Here is a 21,174-nt window from a genome sequence, read left to right as displayed (position 1 = left end):
TTTGAAACTATCCACTGTTCCTGCTGTGACCACGTCCTGAGGAAGTCTATTCCACAGATTCACAGGTTCTTACAGTAAAGAAGCTTTGACGCTTCTGGAGACTGAACTTTTTCTTCTTCAGTCGGAGGCAGTGCCCCCTTGTCTTTTGAGCACATTTTACATGGAACAGCTTTTCGCCATATTTTTTGTATGGCCCATTTATATACTTGTACAGGTTAATCATGTCCCCCCCTTAGACATCTCTTCTCAAGACTAAATAAATTCAATTATTTTAATCTTTTTTCATAACTAAGACCCTCCATGCTCCTTATCATTTTAGTTGCTCTCCTCTGTACTTTTTCCAGCTGCAGTGCATCCTTTCTATGTAGGGGTGCCCAGAACTGGACTGCGTAATCCAGATGAGGCCGTCCCAGTGCTTTGTAAAGTGGTAGTATTACATCCCTGCCCCGCGAGTCCATGCCTCGTTTAATGCATGACAATATACTGGTGGCCTTAGAAGCAGCTGATTGACATTGTATGCTGTAATTTATTCTACCATCCACAAGGACACCCAAATCCATCTCTATAAGTGACTCTCCAAGTGCTACATCACCTAGGAAATATGAAGCACAGAGATTATTACTACCAAGATGCATAACTTTACATTTGTCCACATTGAACCTCATTTGCCAAGTTGATGCCCAATCACTCAGAGTGTTCAAGTCAGCTTGTAGTTTGTGGACTTCTTCCATAGACCGTACAGTTCTACACAGTTTAGTGTCATCTGCAAAAATAGACATGGTGCTATTAATCCCGTCCTCAATATTAATAATAAATAAAATAATAATGGGCCCAGCACTGAACCTTGGAGTACACCACTTATAACCTGGGACCATTCTGAATAGGAATCATTGACCACAACTCTCTGGACACGGTCCTTCAGACAGTTTTCAATCCAATTACAAACTATACTTTCCAAGCCAATAGACCTTGCTTTACCTATTAAACGTCTATGAGGGACAGTATCAAAAGCCTTTGCAAAATCCAGAAACACTACATCCACAGCCGCCCCTCTGTCCAGGCTACTACTCACCTCCTCATAAAAACAAATCAGGTTAGGCCTCATGCACATGGTCGTTGTTTGAGTCCGCATCCGAGCCACCGTTTTGGCGGCTCGGATGCGGACACATTCACTTCAATGGGGCCGCAAAAGATGCGGACAGCACTCCGTGTGTAGTGATGTCGCGAACATAAAATTTTCAGTTCGCGAACAGCGAACGCGAACTTCCGCAAATGTTCGCGAACTGGCGAACCGGGCGAACCGCCATAGACTTCAATAGACAGGCGAATTTTAAAACCCACAGGGACTCTTTCTGGCCACAATAGTGATGAGAAAGTTGTTTCAAGGGGTCTAACACCTGGACTGTGGCATGCCGGAGGGGGATCTATGGCAAAACTCCCATGGAAAATTACGTAGTGGACGCAGAGTCGGGTTTTAATCCATAAAGGGCATAAATCAACTAACATTCCTAAATTGTTTGGAATAACGTGCTTTAAAACATCCAGTGTGTGTATACGATCAGGTATGATGTTGTATCGATCAGGTAGTGTAAGGGTTACGCCCGCATCACAGACATTGACAGACCAAACTCCCCTTTTAATGCACCGCAAACAGTTCATTTGCACAACCGCAAACTCCCCATTTGCACAAGGTTGGATACCAAGCTAGCCACGTCCCGGTGATGTCATTGAAGGTTTCTTCCTCCACCCAGCCACGTACAACACCAAGGGTCCCCGAAAGGTCAATTGAACGGGGAGATGGTTAAAAAAACGCTGGCTCCCTCCCCTTTGTTTTTATCCACGGTGACTGCGTCTGCGCCGTGCAATTTACTGTCACACCCGATATGAGTGGTATTTTCTGTAGTACTATTCTCATCAGTTTAATCCCTCTAACGTCCCCGACTCCCCAATCTGGGGGCCATTTATTAAACAGATTTTTCGGACGGGGAGATGGTTAAAAAAACGCTGGCTCCCTCCACTCTGTTTTAATCCACGGTGACTGCGTCTGCGCCGTGCAATTTACTGTCACACCCGATATGAGTGGTATTTTCTGTAGTACTATTCTCATCAGTTTAATCCCTCTAACGTCCCCAATCTGGGTGCCATTTATTGAATAGATTTTTCGAACGGGGAGATGGTATCAGTGGTTGGCACTGGCAGTGGGCACACTACAGTCAGTAGAAGCGGGCCTGACACACACTGGCAGCAGGCAAGCAACTGAAATTACACTAAAGTGTAAAAATTAAATGCCTTATTTATCGGCAAGCTACTGTGCCACCCGGTATGAGTGGTTGGCACTGGCAGTGGGCACACTACAGTCAGTGGAAGAGGGCCTGACACACACTGGCAGCAGGCAAGCAACTGAATTTAGACTACTGTCTAAAAATTAAATGCCTTATTTATCGGCAAGCTACTGTGCCACCCGGTATCAGTGGTTGGCACTGGCAGTGGGCACACTACAGTCAGTGGAAGCGGGCCTGACACACACTGGCAGCAGGCAAGCAACTGAATTTAGACTACTGTCTAAAAATTAAATGCCTTATTTATCGGCAAGCTACTGTGCCACCCGGTATCAGTGGTTGGCACTGGCAGTGGGCACACTACAGTCAGTTGAAGTCGGCCTGACACACACTAGCAGCAGGCAAGCAGCTGAAATTACACTAAAGTGTAAAAATTAAATGCCTTTTTTATGCAAAGTCCTGTGCCAGCCGGTATGAGTGGTGGGCACTGGCAGTGGGCACACTACAGTCAGTGGAAGTCAGCCTGACACACACTGGCAGGCAACTAACCTTAGATTAAAGTGTAAAAATTAAGTGCCTATTTTTTAAGCAAAGTCCTGTGCCACTCGGTATGACAGGGGTGGGCACTGGCAGTGGGCACACTACAGTCAGTTGAAGTCGGCCTGACACACACTAGCAGCAGGCAAGCAGCTGAAATTACATTAAAGTGTAAAAATTAAATGCCTTTTTTAAGCAAAGTCCTGTGCCAGCCGGTATGAGTGGTGGGCACTGGCAGTGGGCACACTACAGTCAGTGGAAGTCAGCCTGACACACACTGGCAGGCAACTAACCTTAGATTAAAGTGTAAAAATTAAGTGCCTATTTTTTAAGCAAAGTCCTGTGCCACTCGGTATGACAGGGGTGGGCACTGGCAGTGGGCACACTACAGTCAGTTGAAGTCGGCCTGACACACACTAGCAGCAGGCAAGCAGCTGAAATTACACTAAAGTGTAAAAATTAAATGCCTTTTTTATGCAAAGTCCTGTGCCAGCCGGTATGAGTGGTGGGCACTGGCAGTGGGCACACTACAGTCAGTGGAAGTCAGCCTGACACACACTGGCAGGCAACTAACCTTAGATTAAAGTGTAAAAATTAAGTGCCTTTTTTTAAGCAAAGTCCTGTGCCACACGGAATGACAGGGGTGAGCACTGGCAGTGGGCACACTACAGTCTGTGGGCCTGCAGCTCCTCACACACAGGCAGGCCAGGCAACTGCAATATGTATATAAAGGAAAAAAAAAAAGCAGACTAATGTTGCAGCCCTAAAAAGGGCTTTTTGGGGTGCTGTCAGGACGCTGTCCTTACAGCAGAGATCAGATGAGTCTTTCAGGACTGGAGTGGACACTGAATTCACTAGCCTAGCTATCGATTTCCCAATTAAATCAGCAGCAGTTACAGTCTCCCTCCTCTCACTAAGACTGCAGCTTCAGAATGAATCTAAAATGGATGCTGTGCAGGAGGTGGGAGGGTCTGGGAGGGAGGGTATGCTGCTGATTGGCTGGAATGTGTCTGCTGACTGTGAGGTACAGGGTCAAAGTTTGCTCAATGATGATGTATAGGGGGCGGACCGAACATCGCATGTGTTCGCCCGGCAGAGGCGAACGCGAACAAGCTATGTTCGCCGGGAACTGTTCGCCGTCGGATAGTTCGGGCCATCTCTATCCGTGTGCTGTCCGCATCCGTTGCTCCGTTCCGTGGCCCCGCTAAAAAAATATAACATGTCCTATTCTTGTCCGCGCTTTGCGGACAAGAATAGGCATTTATATTGAAGGCTGCCTGTGCCGTTCCGCAAATTGCGGAACACGCACGGACACCATCCGTGTTTTGCGGATCTGCGATTTGCGGACCACAAAACACACCACGGTCGTGTGCATGAGGCCTAAGTCTGACAACTTCTGTCCTTGAGAAACCCATGCTGGTTATCACTTATAATATTATTTATAGTCACATACTCCTGTATATAGTCCCTTAAGAGTCCTTCATAACTGAACATCATTAAAGGATGTATGAAGGAGGCTCATGAGCTGAGCCCAAATGCGTCAGGTGCTGGCTGTGTAATATAGCTGAAAACAGGCTACAATGACTGGAATTGGAGATGCCATGGTCATTAGCAAGTTCAGCATCTGAGGGGCTAGACAGAGGGAGGATCAGTTACTATGGCATCCTGAGGCCTTGTGAAGGCTCCCTGGCCTGTATTAGTAAGATGCCTGTCAAGCCATGCCTGGTCAGGTAGCCTTTAAAATCCCACAGACTGCAATAGTAATAGCAATAGCACAAGCTCAAGTCCCCTGAGGGGACTATAATGTTTTAAAAAATATATATATATTTATAATTGCAATTACCACTGTTCCCAATTTTACATATAAAAATAAACAATAAAAAATAAACATAATTGGTATCGTCGCATATGAAAATGTCCAAGATATAAAAATATTTATAATTCATGGTGAACACTATAATGGGGGTGATGGACAATTTGCTGTTTGTTGTGTGGTCCCCCCCCCCCCCTCCCCCAGTAAAACATAATACAAACTACTGTATAGAAATTTCATATAGCTGTAATCTTGCTGACCTTTAGAATAGTGTTTTGGGTGTTTTTAATTGTTTTCACAATTTTACAATACAAGAGATGGTAAATATTGGCATAAAAAAATGCAAATTAGGGCAGGAAGGAAAAAAACTAACGAGCAAAAACAAAAATGGGTTAGTAATAATCAAAATCGTGCACTACATTTTTTGAGTGTTTTAGACACTTAGTGTCTTGCTGTGGCCCTCCAGCTGTTGTAAAACAACAACTCCCACCATGCCCTGCCGTAGGCTGATATCTGTAGGCTGTCCGGGCATGCTGGGAGTTGTAGTTTTGCAGCAGCTGGAGGGCCGCAGGTTGGGCATCCCTGATTTAGAGGTAAAAAGCTTGGTCTAAAATGCACCATTGTAAGCTAAGAGCTCCTGCACACGAGCGTATGGCTTTTTCGGTGTTTTGCGGTCCGTTTTTCACGGATCTGTTGTTCCTTTTTTTTTTTTTGTTGTATTTCCGTTTCTGTTCCGTTTTTCCGTATGGCACATACAGTATACAGTAATTACATAGAAAAAATTGGGCTGGGCATAAAATTTTCAACAGATGGTTCCGCAAAAATGGAATGGATACGGATCCGCGATTCACGGACCGCAAAAACACACAACGGTCGTTTGCATGTAGCCTGAACGGGGGGAAAAAAACGGTTGTGTGAAAGAGGCCTTAGAGGGTTCGCACATAGGTTTTTGTAGGAGTTTTTGTCTGGCAGTTTTTTGAGCCAAAGCTAGATCTGGCAGGAAGAAAAAGTCTCTCCTTTATATCTTATATTCTCTTTTTCCAAACCTGCCAGAAAAACGTATCTGTGAACCCAACCTTGGGCCTTGTTTACATGGTGTCCTTGAAAGCAGGAATACAAGTCGGCGTTGACTGTGCATGATCCACCTCTCATCGTTTTCATTTTTTTCCCCTGCAATTTAAAGCTGTGACCAACCCAAGAAAGGACATGACCAGAAGCTGCAGCGGGTGTGCATTCATTGTTTAGCTCTATTCAGTGGGGAAAAAACCACAAGCCGGTCCACGGCATTCAAATTAGAAAACCATAGCAGCAAAGTCAAAATCCTCTGTATGAACGAGGCCTTAGATATTTTGATATAAAAGGCCTTTCAGTGTAAAATTGGTAAAACCATCACTATTGGTCATAAAAAAAAATCTAAAAAATGACTTCCTAGTGAAAAATCATGAAAAGCTGTCCTAAAAGATATTTGGGTATGACCACAAGGCATGGTCGTGATCCGGTCGGGTTGCGGCCGTGCTGCGGTCAAGAACCACGTGGCCAATAAGCTGCAGCTTCCCTTCATGTAACTAATAAAGACTGCACTATATAGTCAGTCTTCATTAATGGCTTCTTCAATACTGTGCGGCCATTAACAATGAAGGCTGACTAAACAGTGCATTAGTTAAAGGGGTTTTCCCATCTCAGACAATGGGGGCATATCGCTAGGATATGACCCAATTGTCTGATAGGTGCTGGTCCCACCTCTGGGACCCGCATCTACAACGAGAACGGAGCGGGGAGAGCTGTGGCTGTGGCTGGACCAAGCGCTGCTCCCCACTGCTCCCATAGAAGTGAATGGGACCGCACGTGCGGCCCCTGCTACCATTTATTTTTATAGGGCAGACGGAAATAGTCGAGCCAGCACTCGGCTATTTTTGGCGGCCCCATAGAAATGAATAGAGGGCGGCTGAACATGCGCAGTGTGCCCTCCGTTCATTTCCCTGCTCTGTTCTCATTGTAGGTGCGGGTCCCAGAAGTGGGACCTGGATCTATCAGACAATGGGGGTATATCATAGCGATATGCCCCCATTGTCTGTGATGGCAATACCCCTTTAAATAAAAGGCAGCTGCCGGCTAATTGGCCGCGCAGTTCCTGACTGCAGCTCGGCCGCTGTCCAACCGAATCACGACCAAGCCGTGTGGTTGAACCCTTAAAGGTATTTTTTTAAGTTCTGAATAGGCTATCAATATCAGATCAGTGGAGGTCCAAGTCAATTGGCTGTCCTAGAGACCACGGTAAACCACATGCTGTGGTCTCTTCATCATTTACATTGGACCGTCCACCTTCACACCATTCATTTAGTAGCAGCGGTGCAGGGTATTGTAGCTTCTTGATGTTGCAGTACCCTGAATCGCTGCTTGTGTTAGATAGTCCGTGTGTTCCCATCTGATCGCATGGCTATTGCAGTTTACTCACTTTATCAATAGCACTGTGATCAGATAGAGACTGACTGTGTCATAAATTACTATGAATCAGTCTGTAAGGGTCAGGAGAGCCCCGGTAGACCCACACACAGACTGTATTTCCGAGGTCGATCACGGTTGTGCGAATCACACACAAAATAATCAAGACTGCATGGGAGCTTAATAAGTTTAAACTCATAATTTTTAGGCAGCAGTCTTTGCTCCATCAATATATAAAATCAATCTGCAGAGTATTTTGTAGGATCTGTGGAGCCAGAACGTTCTGACCTCAATTATGAATATTACTTTATGCTGCAGACAACAAAGCTATCATTTTGTGCAGGGGACGTCTTCAGTTTTCTTACAATAAATCTTTACTATATGAAAGATTAATAGCTATAACCCTTGCTTGACATGTCTTAGTTTTATTCTGGCCGCCAGAACTCCAGCTCGCCTCCATTATAGTCAATGGGGCCGGAGCGGACCTCTGCGGCACGCGTGCACTAGCAGCAGCACGGATCTGGCAGGCTGTTCAACCGCCAGAACAACCTGCCAGAGAAGGCTGCCCCTAGTGTGAAAGTAGCCTAAATGAGAGGTGCTGCAGATACGGATTCCAGATCACTATTTCAGATTTTCCTACTGCCGCCCATTCCTCCGCTGTCAGCACTCAAAAGCAACAGGATTCTGGCACACATGCCCTATATCAGATGTATTATGTGTTTTAGACTCTGTTTCTGCCACTTCCAACAATATGTTGGTGTTTTGATTTATTTGTGATGTCCAACAAGGGGACATGGCCTAGCAGAAATGGCTTAAAGGATAACTGTCACATTTAGACCCTAATTTAAATTTTCATATATGTAGTTACTAATAACATGATATTCCAGAATCAGTTACTATTACACTGACTTACCCCATATTTAATAAGATTCAGCTCTTAACAACCAGTCTGCATAAAACTGCAATTTCACTATTCAGTTAAGATGGCCGCCACTGCCCTCACCCTGAGGCTAATCCCGCCTGCCCTCACTAGCCAGTAACAATAGCCCCCAAAAAGTGTCAGTAACCAGAGCCCTCCCCCTAAAGAGTTAATCTCCTGCAGCACAAAGGGGTCCTCTTACCACATGTTGCTTTCATTTCTACACTGAGCAGATGGCAGATCTCCCTTCCCTGTTGTGCGCTGCTTCAACTCTGCATTCTCCAGCTCTGCTGAGTGAGGGAGCGTCTGCCAAGCGCAGTGACAGGGAGAAGTGCACACAGCCCAGGCACTGTTATCAGCTGCTGGGGAGGACCTGGCTTTAATCATTTACTTACAGTCCCTGGCTGTCAGTAATGTGACCTTGCACGCAGCGTCCTCCGTCCTTCTATGAAGGACGGACCATGCCTAGCAACTCTATTTTAAGCACAGGTAAAAGTAGGCAGTACAGGGAACAAAACTGTGGAATTAAGGGGTAATTGAATACACAGTGAAAAGTTGAAATAGGGCCACCAAGGTGATATTAATCACCACAATCCAATACTCCAAAATAATTATAATACGACAGTTATCCTTTAAGATGCAAGCATGTACGGCAATATTGTGGCTGAATTGTGGAGCTAAATTCTAGTGCACAGTTAGCCAACTAGTAGGTGGTTTAGAGTCGATCGTCTAAAGGTGCACCAGATTTATAATTCAGCAGTCACTGTGATACATCTGGTGCATTTTTAGACTGTCAAGTCTAGGTTTACTCTAAATCTTAGACAAAATTAGTAAAACAGCTTCAGTATCTCTATATCCCTGTACATTATACTTGCAAATAAGGTGAAATTTCAGCTATATTTATGTCTAGTAAAGTTACTAAAATAATGTGGATTATGGATTAATAAATAGATTACTAAAAGTAGACTTCCAGACACTTTTCTGGTACGCTACGCTGCCTCATGCTTTCATACCACATACTGTATGTACCCATCCTGCATTAGCAACCTAGCAGACAAGAATCAACAAGAAGGTCAAGTAAGGAAAAGCAAAAAATGTGGTCCCAATGTATAGATGGGACAAGAGACATAAGCAGAAATTGCGAGCTAGCACTGAGAAAGCTTTGGGTTGTTGTACAACTGAATATTGACCTAGAAGACCTACAACTGAATACAAAGGGAACAGTGGACACCAATATTAACACATCCTGTCACATTAGGTAGGGGACAGCACAGCCCGAAATTCCATCCACACCACTGTCCCTTCCTACTTGGACGATTCATCCTAAACGGGGGTCCTCAACTGGGCGCTGGTGCCTAACCTAAGTGCACAGGACTTAATCAGGGAGGTGAAGGAGTAGTCAGACAGACCAGGTCAGAAACAGATGGGCACAACTAGGACCAAATCCGAATCAAAGAGCAAAAAAATAACAAGCCAAAATCAAAACCATAGAGTTACGTCAACCAAACAGGGTCAGCACCATCAGGTTTAAACAAAACGCGTTTGTGAGGCAGGAGGACCAATTACAGGAAACTGTGGCCAGATACAAATTGTTCATAACCAGATCTTCAGCCACCTGAAAAAGTCAATTGTGAATAGTGTAACCTAAACTAATTTGTATCAGTTAGGGCTCAAGCACACGGCCGGTGCCCGGTTGTGCCCATATTGCGGCCCGCAAACAAATAGTCCGCAATACACGGGCACCGGCCGTGTGCACCCCGCATCACGGATGGAGACCCATTCACTTGAAAGGGTCTGCAATCCGGAAGGTCGGTGCGGAACTGAGGCACGGAACACTACGGAAGCACTACGGAGTGCTTCTGTGGGGTTTCTGTCCGTGCCTCCGCTCCAGACCGTTGGACGCGGATCCATGTAAGAGAAAGGGTCTGCATGCGGCAGCCCTACAGTCTGTACGCGTACATAGCGGACCACCATTTGTGGTCTGCAGCACGCACCTGGCCTGCACACAGTTGTATGCATGAGCCCTTAATCTGAAACAGAACCAGTTCATTATAACTAATGACATGTAGCAACTTTTTGAAAGTTATGGTGACCTTCTAGAATTCTGTGGATTAGCATGTTTTTGGTATCAAGTTTAGGCTGATTAGTGAGTCTGAAGCTATTGTACCCCAAGAGATGTTACATTTTGGTGGGTTTTGTATAAAACAACCATTAATACAGTGTTTCTGTATTCTTATTTGATGCCTGAAATAAAATAACGTGGTTTACTTGAAAGCATCTTACAAATCTCGAGGTGCTGAGAATAAAATCTCACTTGCTAATAAGATCTTTTTGCTGTCTTACTTCAGGTACAACCATTTGTTATGACAGCTTTGCTACTTAGAATCAAATATTTTTGCATATTTATAGGAAGCAATGACACACTGAAGACTGAAAAACCTTGGGGAATCCCACAAAAATGCACCTGCCTGAAACGGAATATGCTGTAATCTTCTGTCCTTGTTCTGCAAGTGTATTAAAGACAAGGAGCTTCAGCTGAAGTGTGAGGTCAAGATGTACAGCCAGATATAACACAGCCATCTTTTCAGAGATGAATGGCACTCATCACATTAGTCATTTCTCTCGATCACCTAGAACGTTTGATATACTTGTTCAGTAGTGATAAGGGAAAGGATCAGGGAAGTTATTGAACCGTTGGTTCTGTGGACTGGTTGTGCCGGCGATGTGTGATCTGCAAAGTGCGGAACGCACATTGCCGATGTCCGTGTTTTGCGGATCCGCAAAACACATACAGACATGTGAATGGACCCTTATGCTGTACATTTTTCTTGCAACAGAGATTACAGTGAAAATGTAGTATAAGGCTACATGCACACGAACGTAAAGGCTCCGTGCCCGTGCTGCAGACCGCAAATTGTGGATTCACTTGTGGATCCGCAAAAAAAACGGCTGACGTTCCCTATTGCATCCGTTTTTTTTGCGGATCCATTGTAACAATGCCTATCCTTGTCTGCAAAACGGACAAGAATAGGACATGTTCTATTTTTTTTGCAAGGCTACGGAACGGACATACAGATGCGGATAGCACATGGTGTGCTGTCCACATTTTTTGCGAACCCATTGAAATAAATGGGTCTGCATCGTACTCGGAACGGACTCAAAAACGGAACGGACTCAGAAACAAAATATGTTCGTGTGAATGTAGCCACTGACGAGCAAAAGGGTAACAATGTTTTGAACTTTTGACTTTCAGGCTCCATATCTCACCATCCACTACAGCTTTGAACGTGAGACTACAATCATCTTTGCTATATTGCTATATAATACATAAATTGTACTCGCAACTATTTAGCATATGATTAGTTATGCAGATTCTTGTCATGTAACTGCATTGTTACTGTTTTGCTCCTGGTGGTGGAACAATCTTTTTCTTCTTGTTTACTACAAATTACAACCTGTTTTCACATTTCCTAATAGCTCAGTGTGTTAGGCTTCATTCACACGTCCGCAAATGGGTCCGCATCCGTTCCGCAATTTTGCAGAACGGGTGCGGACCCATTCATTTTCTATGGGGACGGAATGGATGTGGACAGCACACAGTGTGCTGTCAGCATCCGCATTTGCGGAGCGCGGCCCCGATCTTCAGGTCCGCAGCTCCGCAAAAGATAGAACATGTCCTATTCTTGTCCGCCGCTTGCGGACAAGAATAGGCATTTCTATAGGGGTGTCGGGCGGGTGTGTTGCGGATCCGCAATTTGCGGGTCCGCAACACACGACGGACGTGTGAATGGAGCCTTATAAGTTGATTCCCAAGCGAAAGTTCACTGTTTTGAATCCAGGGGCAGCCATGAAGATTTCCCAAGAAAAGAGAAACCGCATTATTCAGCTCATCGATAGCGGTATCTAAGCCAAGAAAATTGCCAAACTGCATCATGTGAGTGCCATGACAGTTGGAAGAATACGAAATGAAGTCCAGCCATCCATTCCAAAGCCAAGAGGTGGACGTCCAGGCAAAATATTGGAGTCAACAAGTCAGCTCATCCCAAGGTCTTTGAGTTCTGGCATGATTACCACGGCAGTGGAGGTGGCTTGTATGCTTTGTAATAGTGAGATCACAGACGTCCATGCAAGCACCATGCGACGCACATTACACAGTCTGGAACAGTGGCCCAAAAAAATGTGAAGAAGCCTCGACTTCAGTATCGTAATGAGAAGGGTCGGCTTGAGTTTGCAAAAAAGTACAAAGATTGGAAACGGGTTTTTTGGAGCAATGAGATGAAAGTGAATAGACTGGGCTCTGAAGGGTGCAAATGGGTCTGGAAGAAAAAAGGGAAAATGGGGCTAATGAATCGAGAAATTGAAGGAACTGTCAAGTTCGGTGGAGGAAGTCTAATGATATGGGGTTGTTTCACAGCCAAAGGAGTTGAATACTTGACCAGGATAAATAGTGGTCTCAATGCTGGGCTATATGTGAGTATCCTACAAGATGAAAAGATATGAAAAGGACAGCATAGTGTTCCAACAGGACAATGACTCGAAGCATACATCAAGATTAGCGAAGAAATGACAATGAAGTAGAGGTGCTGGATTGGCCCCCACAGTATTCAGACCTCAACCCAATTAAACACTTGTGGGTAGAGTTGAAGAAAAAGCTGTATTCGTATCCAAGTGAGTCGACCAGTATGCACCAACATTGGGAATGGGTAGAAGACACCTGAGGACAGATATTGGTTAAGACATGCTTAAATCTGATCAAGAGCATGCCCAGAAGGATTCAGGCAGTGTTGAAAGTCAAAAGGTGGATTTATAAAATACTACCAAAATAATAAAAATTAAAATTGTCTGCATAACTAATCATATGATAAATATTTGCAAGTTCAATTTATGTATGAGATAGCCAAGATGATTGTCTATAAAATGGTGGTAGTCTCACGTTCAAAGCTGTAGTGGATGGTGAGGTATGGAGCTTGAAAGTCAAAAGTTCTAAACATTGTTACCCTTTTGCTCATCAGAGTATATGGCTGCTCTCCTCTCTGGCTCATGTAGGGGAGTCCCAAGTCCTGTATGACTTTCATAGGCCTTTATAGGACATAGACAGGGGTTGTCTTGATAGGACAACATCTGTAAATGATTGTGTGTGCATTAAAGGGATTGATCACTATCACTACATGTAAATACCTCTCACTTACAATGTTCAGGACAGGAGAGCCATGGTAGGCAACAGTGATGCTTCCCAGTGGGAAACCCATCATCCTCCCTGATGATTGTGCCAATGTCCAGCAAATTATCCAATCAGTTTTTCAAACCGCTTATTTTTCATTCAGAATTTGAAACATTGGTTCAAATGAGCAATTCGTATGGCATCTTCCCTCTGTCAGCTCATTCTAGGTATTAGTCTTAACCCTCCTCATCCCAGAGACACATTCACCTGAATGATTGCCTGTAACCACAGATCAGTAATAATTACTACAGATTTTGCTCGTTTTCATATTTCCAGAATGTACGTCAGTGCAAGATACCATATATAGGAATGCACTTATATATGTGCAGCCACAAGCATGTAAGAACATCACTCACACAAAATATACCATTGACCAGTGAAAAATGCACAGACCAATGCTGAGTCAGCGAATGCATGCGCAGTCATTAGGCAATCAACGAATTCATGTTATTTTGTATCAAAGTGAAGAAAGGAGAAATGATATTGTATGTGGTCCTTGACAGATGCCTCCCACTGCTCTGCTGTTGTGAAAGTCTTGTGATGAAATGTCTTGGATTATTTCAGTGCTTCTGTGCCTACCTCAAATTTATAGTAGCCGTAGGAGTTAAGTCAGTCCATTCCATAAATTTCCCTAGGACATTGGTAATTGTGTTAAGATACCTCATCATAAACCCTTCACAGCCTTGTAGGCACATAACATGGCAGCACTGGAGGCTTGTAGGCTTCAACGTTATTATGTTCTGCCAGCGTGAACAATAGCTTTTAAGCAAATTAACCTCAATATATTTTTGGGGTGAATTTGGGTTAACTTAAAACTAGTCTACAAAACTTTTACTTTCTGTTCTGCATTCAGTGTTTACTGAGACTTCATTTCATCTTTTACTGCATCCTGAAATGGCTTCTTATTCTTTTCCTGTCACTTCTTCTACCGGAAACACCCAGCAAACCAGGGGACGGTGGGCAGAGATTTCTTACAAAAAAAACTTCCTATATAATCAGTGCTGTCAGAAGCATGGCACGTAGGGAATCTAATAAAGAAACTTTTTTGGTTACAAAAAATGATAGATATCTATAGGGACTGTCTAGTATTGGGTCAGCCAAATGATCTCATAATGCTGAATATTTCTCAATCAGATCTACTTTATTGTAGTTAATAGGTAAGGTGGCATTTTTTAAGGCTTTTTTTTCCTGAAAATATGTTCCTAAAAAAAATTCTTGTCATTTAAAAAAAAAAAAAACAATGCAAAACACCAGAAAAAAAGACATAAAAAACACCATGAGTGAACATGCACTAAGGTAAGGGCACTGAATATGTTTTCCATCACTCCTTGGGAGTGTTTGAAAGTGGATGGGTCAGGGGTTCCGATAGCGAGGGTCCTGTGAGATCTGTGTACACTTCTTCCCTTATTAAAAAGGGGAATGGTAACTCCTGGTTGTCCATTGTTCACACATTTCAAGGAGGAATAACAGATAAATAGCATGCTGCACAGTTCTAGTAAAATCTGCTTCTGGACTTTTATCTCATGAGGAATGGAGGTATTTACTAAATCAGACATGTCAGGAGATATGACCAGTCCACTTCAAGATTTCTAAAGCGTAAACCATTGATTCTTAGACCTTACCAGAGAGAAATCCTCCAGTTGTTATGGAGGCTGGCGTGACAGACGTGATTATTTTCTGATCTCGCCTTTTCTTTTTAGCGATATAACTTAGGCTCCTTTCACACCTGCGCTTTGTATTCCGATTTTGAGATCCGGCAGAGGATCTCAAAACCGGAGCAAAACACTTCTGTTTTGTCCCCCATGCATTGTCCGTGAAGACAAAACAGATCAGGATACATTCCGTTCCGTTTTGTGACCGGACACAAAACCACTGCAAGCTGCGGTTCTTGTGTCTGGTCTGTGAAACAGAACATACCAGATCCGTCACGCATTGACTTACATTATTTTTTGTGCTGGATCCGGTATGTTCATTTTTGATTTAATACAGCCGCGTCGGAACGGATGCTGATCCTGATTTATTAAATTGAACGGAAGCGTTTTGCTCCGGTTTTGAGATCCTCTGCTGAATCTCAAAACCAGAATACAAAGCGCAGATGTGAAAGTAACCTTACAAAGGGTGCGTTCATGTTTATGAGGCAATATAATGAAAAGGAAACCGTCCAGTATATGTCTAGCAAATAGCGGCAATTGTATAATTTCACTTGAACTATTTTTAAGAATGTTTTTTAGTTTTGGCCATCACATAAAATGGTGCATTTTCTAAATATCCTCCTTTGCCTGCATCAGAGATTCCAGACTTTTAAAACAAAAACTAAAAAAAAAGTTACGAGGTGCAGCTAGCTACAGCTGCCATTATCTACAGGGCCTCGCGCAGGGGAAGAGAGAGGCTCGTGGGGCTCCTGAGACACTGGTTTGGAAGGACGGGTCGTTCTGTTCATATTTTACTCACTCTACCCATTTTACGTCAACAGGTGGAAACGATCCCCCTGGGCATTGAAACGGTGTATTCTACTGTACCCGAAGATGCCGAACAGAAGGCTGAACACTTATTGGTCAAAGAGGTAACTATGATGAATTCCTATGGCAAAATCCACAGCTACTGTGTATGACCCATATACACTTTAATAGTGATATTTTGTAACCCCCTGATCTTCCAGGATCAAAATATTGTGCAAAACATGAACATAATGTGTAAAAAAAAAAATGAGGAGAATCAAGGACATTTCCTTCAGATCTCTGCATGTCAGTAATTAATAAGCCGCAGAGCATAAGTACAAACAGTCCTGCTGTGAATGAGAATCCATGAGCTTCTAGATTGTACATTTACAGGTCAATACTTCCTGTGCATAAAGGAAAACAAACCTAATTCACTTCCATAAGCTTGGGCTGGGGCTACATGGCGATCGTGGCCACAATGCCTACTGCACGAGTAAGGATCACTGTGTAGCAGGGCTGCCATTGAACTGAATGGGGTTGCAGTGTTGTATTTTCTAAGATTCTGGAACCATGGTTGCAACTTGCCAATCAATGCAATCTTTGGTCAAGCAACGGCCAGAAACAGCTGCATGGCTGTAGGGGGTGCAGAGGTAGTGGTCATGCCCTAAGGTCTCTCTGCCAACTCAGAAGATGTTAGGACAGAATTTGCATCAGGCCAAGGAGCATCAAGTTACTCAGGGTTAACTAAATCTTCATGCACAAAACATTTATGGGAAGAAAGGGATGCAAATGAGTTCCTAACAAGCTCTGAGGCCACCTGCACACGAGTGTGCTTCCCGTTGCTGTATTGTGGACCGCATTTGCGGATCTGCAATACACGGTTCTGTTCCGTGGGCGTTCCGCATCACGGATGCGGACCCATTCACTTGAATGGGTCCGCAAATCCGGAGATGCCGAACGGAACCATACGGAAGCACTACGGAATGCTTCCTTGGGATTTCGTCCCGTACTTCCGTTCCGCAAAAAGATAGAACATGTCCTATGTTTTTGCGGAACGGCCGGATCGTGGACCCATTCAAGTGAATGGGTCCGCAATCCGCTGTGGCTGCCCCACGGACTGTGTTCGTGCATTTCGGCCCGCATTTTGCAGGCCGCAGCACGACCACGGGGTGCACACGTTCGTGTGCAGGGGGCCTGACTCTAATGCCACCAGATGTAAGGCAGCTATCCTATAAGTCAATGTCTCTAATAAGGCAGAGCTTAAGAGCTCATTTGCATCCCCTTTTTCCCAGAATTCCAGAGGAACATGTATGGCCTATAAGTCTCCTCATGCCGATTAAGGCGCTTTCTCCCCCAGGAGAGATAGTACCCACCAAGTCAATACATTTATTTCACAGTAGAGATGTGCAGATTCCTTAAAGGGTTTTTCTGTGACTCCTATATCAATGACTTATCTCCAGGATAAGTCATCAATATCTGATTGCAGGGGGCTCAACTCCTGGCACCCCTGCTACCCAGCTGTTTAAAGGCCCCATGACATGCACTGCAGCTTCTTCACAGCTCGCCAAGCACAGCATCGTACATTGTATAGCGGCTGTGCTTGGTATTGTAGCCCTGCCCCATTCACTTGAATGGGATCAAAGTATGTGACATCACTGAACTAGGGGGAGGCTGCAGTGCTCACGGGAGCGCCACTGCTTCCTCAAACAGCTGATCGGCGGGGGTGCCAAGAATTGTCCCCCCATGATCAGATATTGATGACCCATCCTGAGGACAGGTCATCAGTATATGAATCTTGAAACACCCCTTTAATACACAGACGAAGGAGATCCAACCCCATCATTCACTAGCTTATGGGTGCATTTATTCATTATGGTAGAGATGTGTCTATAAACGTGCTGGATGAGAGAAATGCATGTATTCCAAGCTCGAGCTGAAAAATAGCAATGGCTGGTTATTGTGGGCAAGCCAAATAAATGTGTTGACATCAACAAAGGGAGCATTGGCAGACAGAGAGGACAGAACAATCTGATATCAACCGTAGCAGACCATAAAATCTGCATTAGTCAAGCAGACCACAAAGTCAAAGCAGACAAAGGGATGCCTCACGTGTACAGTGCTCTCCAAGCATTGCCTCATGTTATAATATCCGTGTAGCTTACCTGTAATCCCATTATAACCCATCTCTGGGGTCAGAGGTAGAGCGACGATCCTCCATACTGTTATATTTATCTCTGATGGCGAGCTGTGATCTGCAGAAGAATACTGTACAGAGGGAGTAAAAGCTTCCCAATACAGATATATACTGTGTGGAACCACCAAGGCGTGAGGTATACATATCATGCAGTATGCATGGCGTGATTATCTGGCTGTCTGATATTTAGGAAGTTGAGGGCCGTGATTGAAAAGTAATTTGGATGCTTCTGAATCAACGCTGAGGACTTACCCCACATTTGCATTGAAGGAGTTTTCCAGGATTACATACAATATTGATGGTCTGTCCTCAGCATAGGTCATCAATATCTGATCTGGGGGTCTGACGTCTGGCATTTCCACCAATCAGCTCACAGCATACAAAGCACAGCGCTGTACATTGCGCTTGGTATTGCAGGCCAGGCTCATTCACTTGCACCTAGGAGATGAAGGAAGGCCATGGAGTTCCCTGGAGAGGCCATGGAGTTCCCTGGAGAGGCCATGGAGTTCCCTGGAGAGGCCATGGAGTTCCCTGAAGAGGCCATGGAGTTCCCTGAAGAGCTGCAGCCTCTTCAAACAAAGGATAGGTCATCAGTATTTTACTTCCAGAAAACCCTTTTCAACTTGCCAAGTCTTGGCAAGTCTCTTATTGTCTGCACTATATGCCTCGTAGCTATCTGGTAGAGTATATTCAGATGCAGCAGATTAGCTGCTGAAATTTCTTTTGACTGTCTGATTCAAATAAATTGGACTTGCAGAAAACCACGTACATATTGCAAAACCATTGCCATGCCAATAAATGAAACAGATTTTCTGTCGCAGAAATGTCTGACGTCTGCCACATATGAATATACAATAAGAATGCCTCCAATCTTTTTTTTGCAGTCAATCCAAAATATAAAAATGAATCAGCTTCACAAATAGTCTGAAAAATATCCTGCCATTTTGTGCCCGCAGCTCCTGTGCAGGTCAATCCTTGTACGGTATAGTCTACGGTCTGGAGGTTAGAAAGAAGATGGGTCTGTTGACTAGATGTGTTGGTGCTCTCAATGCAGACATTTACATGTCTATAGAAGGGCATTTGCTGAATTGCTTCAACTTTTTCTTATTTAGTTACATTGGAAGAAGAATAAAAACAGCTGAATATAATCATTAAAGGGGTTGTTTACCTTTCTGTTCATTTTTTCAGACTCCCCGCGTGGCCTACATACTTATTTAATCTCCGCCACTGGGTTTAAGCTCCACTGCAGGTCCCATGGCAACATCCTGTTTGACACGGGTAAAGGGACCGCTGCTGCCAGTCATTGGGTCGTTGGTTGTGGCAGTCACATAACCCACGTCAAAACAGGATGTTGACACAGGTAGACCCAGGACTTGCGGCGTTCAAGGGGGAGTGATGGAGCCAGAACCCAACGGTGGGGATCAGTATGCTCACCACTGCAAGTCCAGCTGCACTTGGGGTGGTCTGAAAAAAACCTCAGGAAGGTGAAGAACCGCTTTGGAAGGATTATCCAGGGGGCAAAAATTCTTTAGAAGGGACTCAAAGGGGGATAGAAAAATTAGAGAAGGGACACTCATCCTCACAGATTCCCCGCCACTCCTGGTCCAGTGCTTACCAGGTGTGAAAGCCTCCTCCAGTTACCAAACATTAAACTGTACGGACAGGCTGCAGCTAACGAGCATGAAGAGATGTTATGCTGGGAGGCCCAAACTGAAATTTTGCACCAGGGCCGTGAGTCTTTAGTTTACGCCCCTGCCTAGAAATGAAAGGAGTTGTTCACATGAGAGAAGTCTAGGGCTACACACAGACATGGTGCATGACAGCTCCCATTTAAATTGTCACAGATTGTGTTGGTGTGTCACATGCCGGGTCCCAAGGCAGACCTCCGGGACATCTTGTAAACAGGACACAGACAGAAACAGACCAGGGACCAACAGAGTACTTTATTACAAATGCAATAAAAGAACATGACAGTACAGCAGGTTCAGCAATAGTGGTATCACTACTACAGAACAAAGTACACTGGCAGACCAGAGGCAAAACCCAGAGGGAGGAGAGCCAGTGAGCCCTGTTTTTCACAGAGCCCCTGGTGGTGGGAATGAACTGTGCCAAGGGCCCACTGGTAGCATCTCCAGGAAGGTCCTGGTACACTTGGCCCCTACCTGCAAAGAACCACGCAGGTGCAAGCACCAGCAGAACAGACCACAGAACTGGAACTCAACCAAACACAGGACATGGATCAGACTACAAGACAAACAGGAACCAGCACAGAAGCCTGGACTCCATGCGGAATGGAAGCATGGCGGTCTCAGGCAGAGCTGCACACAGACTAGAGATCCTCCCTCCGGAGAACCCAGGGGCCCTCTCACGAAGGCAGGAAAAACAGAGGAACAGAAGCAATAAGGCACTGCAGGACAGACATGGATCAGAAGCAGTAGGCAATGCCAGGCTGGACATAGGACAGGATGGATCGGAAGCAGTTTACCACTGCCAGGCTATCAGATGCAGTTAGAGCACTGCTAGGCTAAACACAGAACAGAGTGGATGCAGACAGAACAGGTACAGAAGAACAGGCAAGGCATGGATAAGGATAACAACATCAATACAGAACAGGTACAGAAGATCAGGCAACAGAATAAGGCTACTTTCACACCTGCGTTCAGGTGTCCGCTCGTGAGCTCCGTTTGAAGGGGCTCACGAGCGGTCCTGAACGCATCCGTCTGGCCCCAATGCATTCTCAATGGAGGCGGATCCACTGAGAATGTATCCGCCTGCCAGCGCTCAGCCTCCGCTCCGTTCAGTGAGCGGACACCTGAACGCTGCTTGCAGCGTTCGGGTGTCCGCCTGGCCGTGCGGAGGCGAGCGGATCCGTCCAGACTTATAATGGAAGTCAATTGGGACGGATCCGTTTGAAGATGACACAGTATGGCTCAATTTTCAAACGGATCCGTCCCCCATTGACTTTCAATGTAAAGTCTGAACGGATCCGTTTGCATTATCATGAACAAAAAAAAAATAAAAAAAATTTTTTTTTTTTTTTTTTTTGTTCATGGTTATGCAAACGGATCCGTTCTGAACGGATGCAAGCGTTTGCATTATAGGAGCGGATCCGTCTGTGCAGACACCAGACGGATCCGCTCCTAACGCAAGTGTGAAAGTAGCCTAAGGCTACTTTCACACTAGCGTTCGGGGCTCCGCTTGTGAGTTCCGTTTGAAGGGGCTCACAAGCGGCCCCGAACGGATCCATCCAGCCCTAATGCATTCTGAATGGATGCGGATCCGCTCAGAATGCATCAGTCTGGCTCCGTTTGTCCTCTGCTCCGCTCAGCAG

General features: G+C 44.8%; 1 protein-coding gene across 5 annotated transcripts in view; it reads left to right on the top strand.

Annotated features, from left to right (window-relative positions):
- Window positions 1-21,174, top strand: part of DOCK10 (dedicator of cytokinesis 10) — a 374,360-nt gene that overhangs the window by 175,944 nt on the left and 177,242 nt on the right. For all 5 annotated transcript variants that reach the window (XM_040428071.1, XM_040428073.1, XM_040428072.1 and 2 more), the window contains exon 3: window positions 15,685-15,774. In XM_040428071.1, the coding sequence (XP_040284005.1) occupies window positions 15,685-15,774 (90 nt within the window). The remainder of the gene's footprint in view (window positions 1-15,684; window positions 15,775-21,174) is intronic.

The sequence above is a fragment of the Bufo bufo genome, chromosome 4 (assembly GCF_905171765.1).
Source record: "Bufo bufo chromosome 4, aBufBuf1.1, whole genome shotgun sequence".
Lineage (NCBI taxonomy): Eukaryota > Metazoa > Chordata > Amphibia > Anura > Bufonidae > Bufo > Bufo bufo.
The sequence above is the reverse complement of the archived record's forward strand: the minus strand, read 5'-3'. Positions and strand labels throughout refer to the sequence as shown.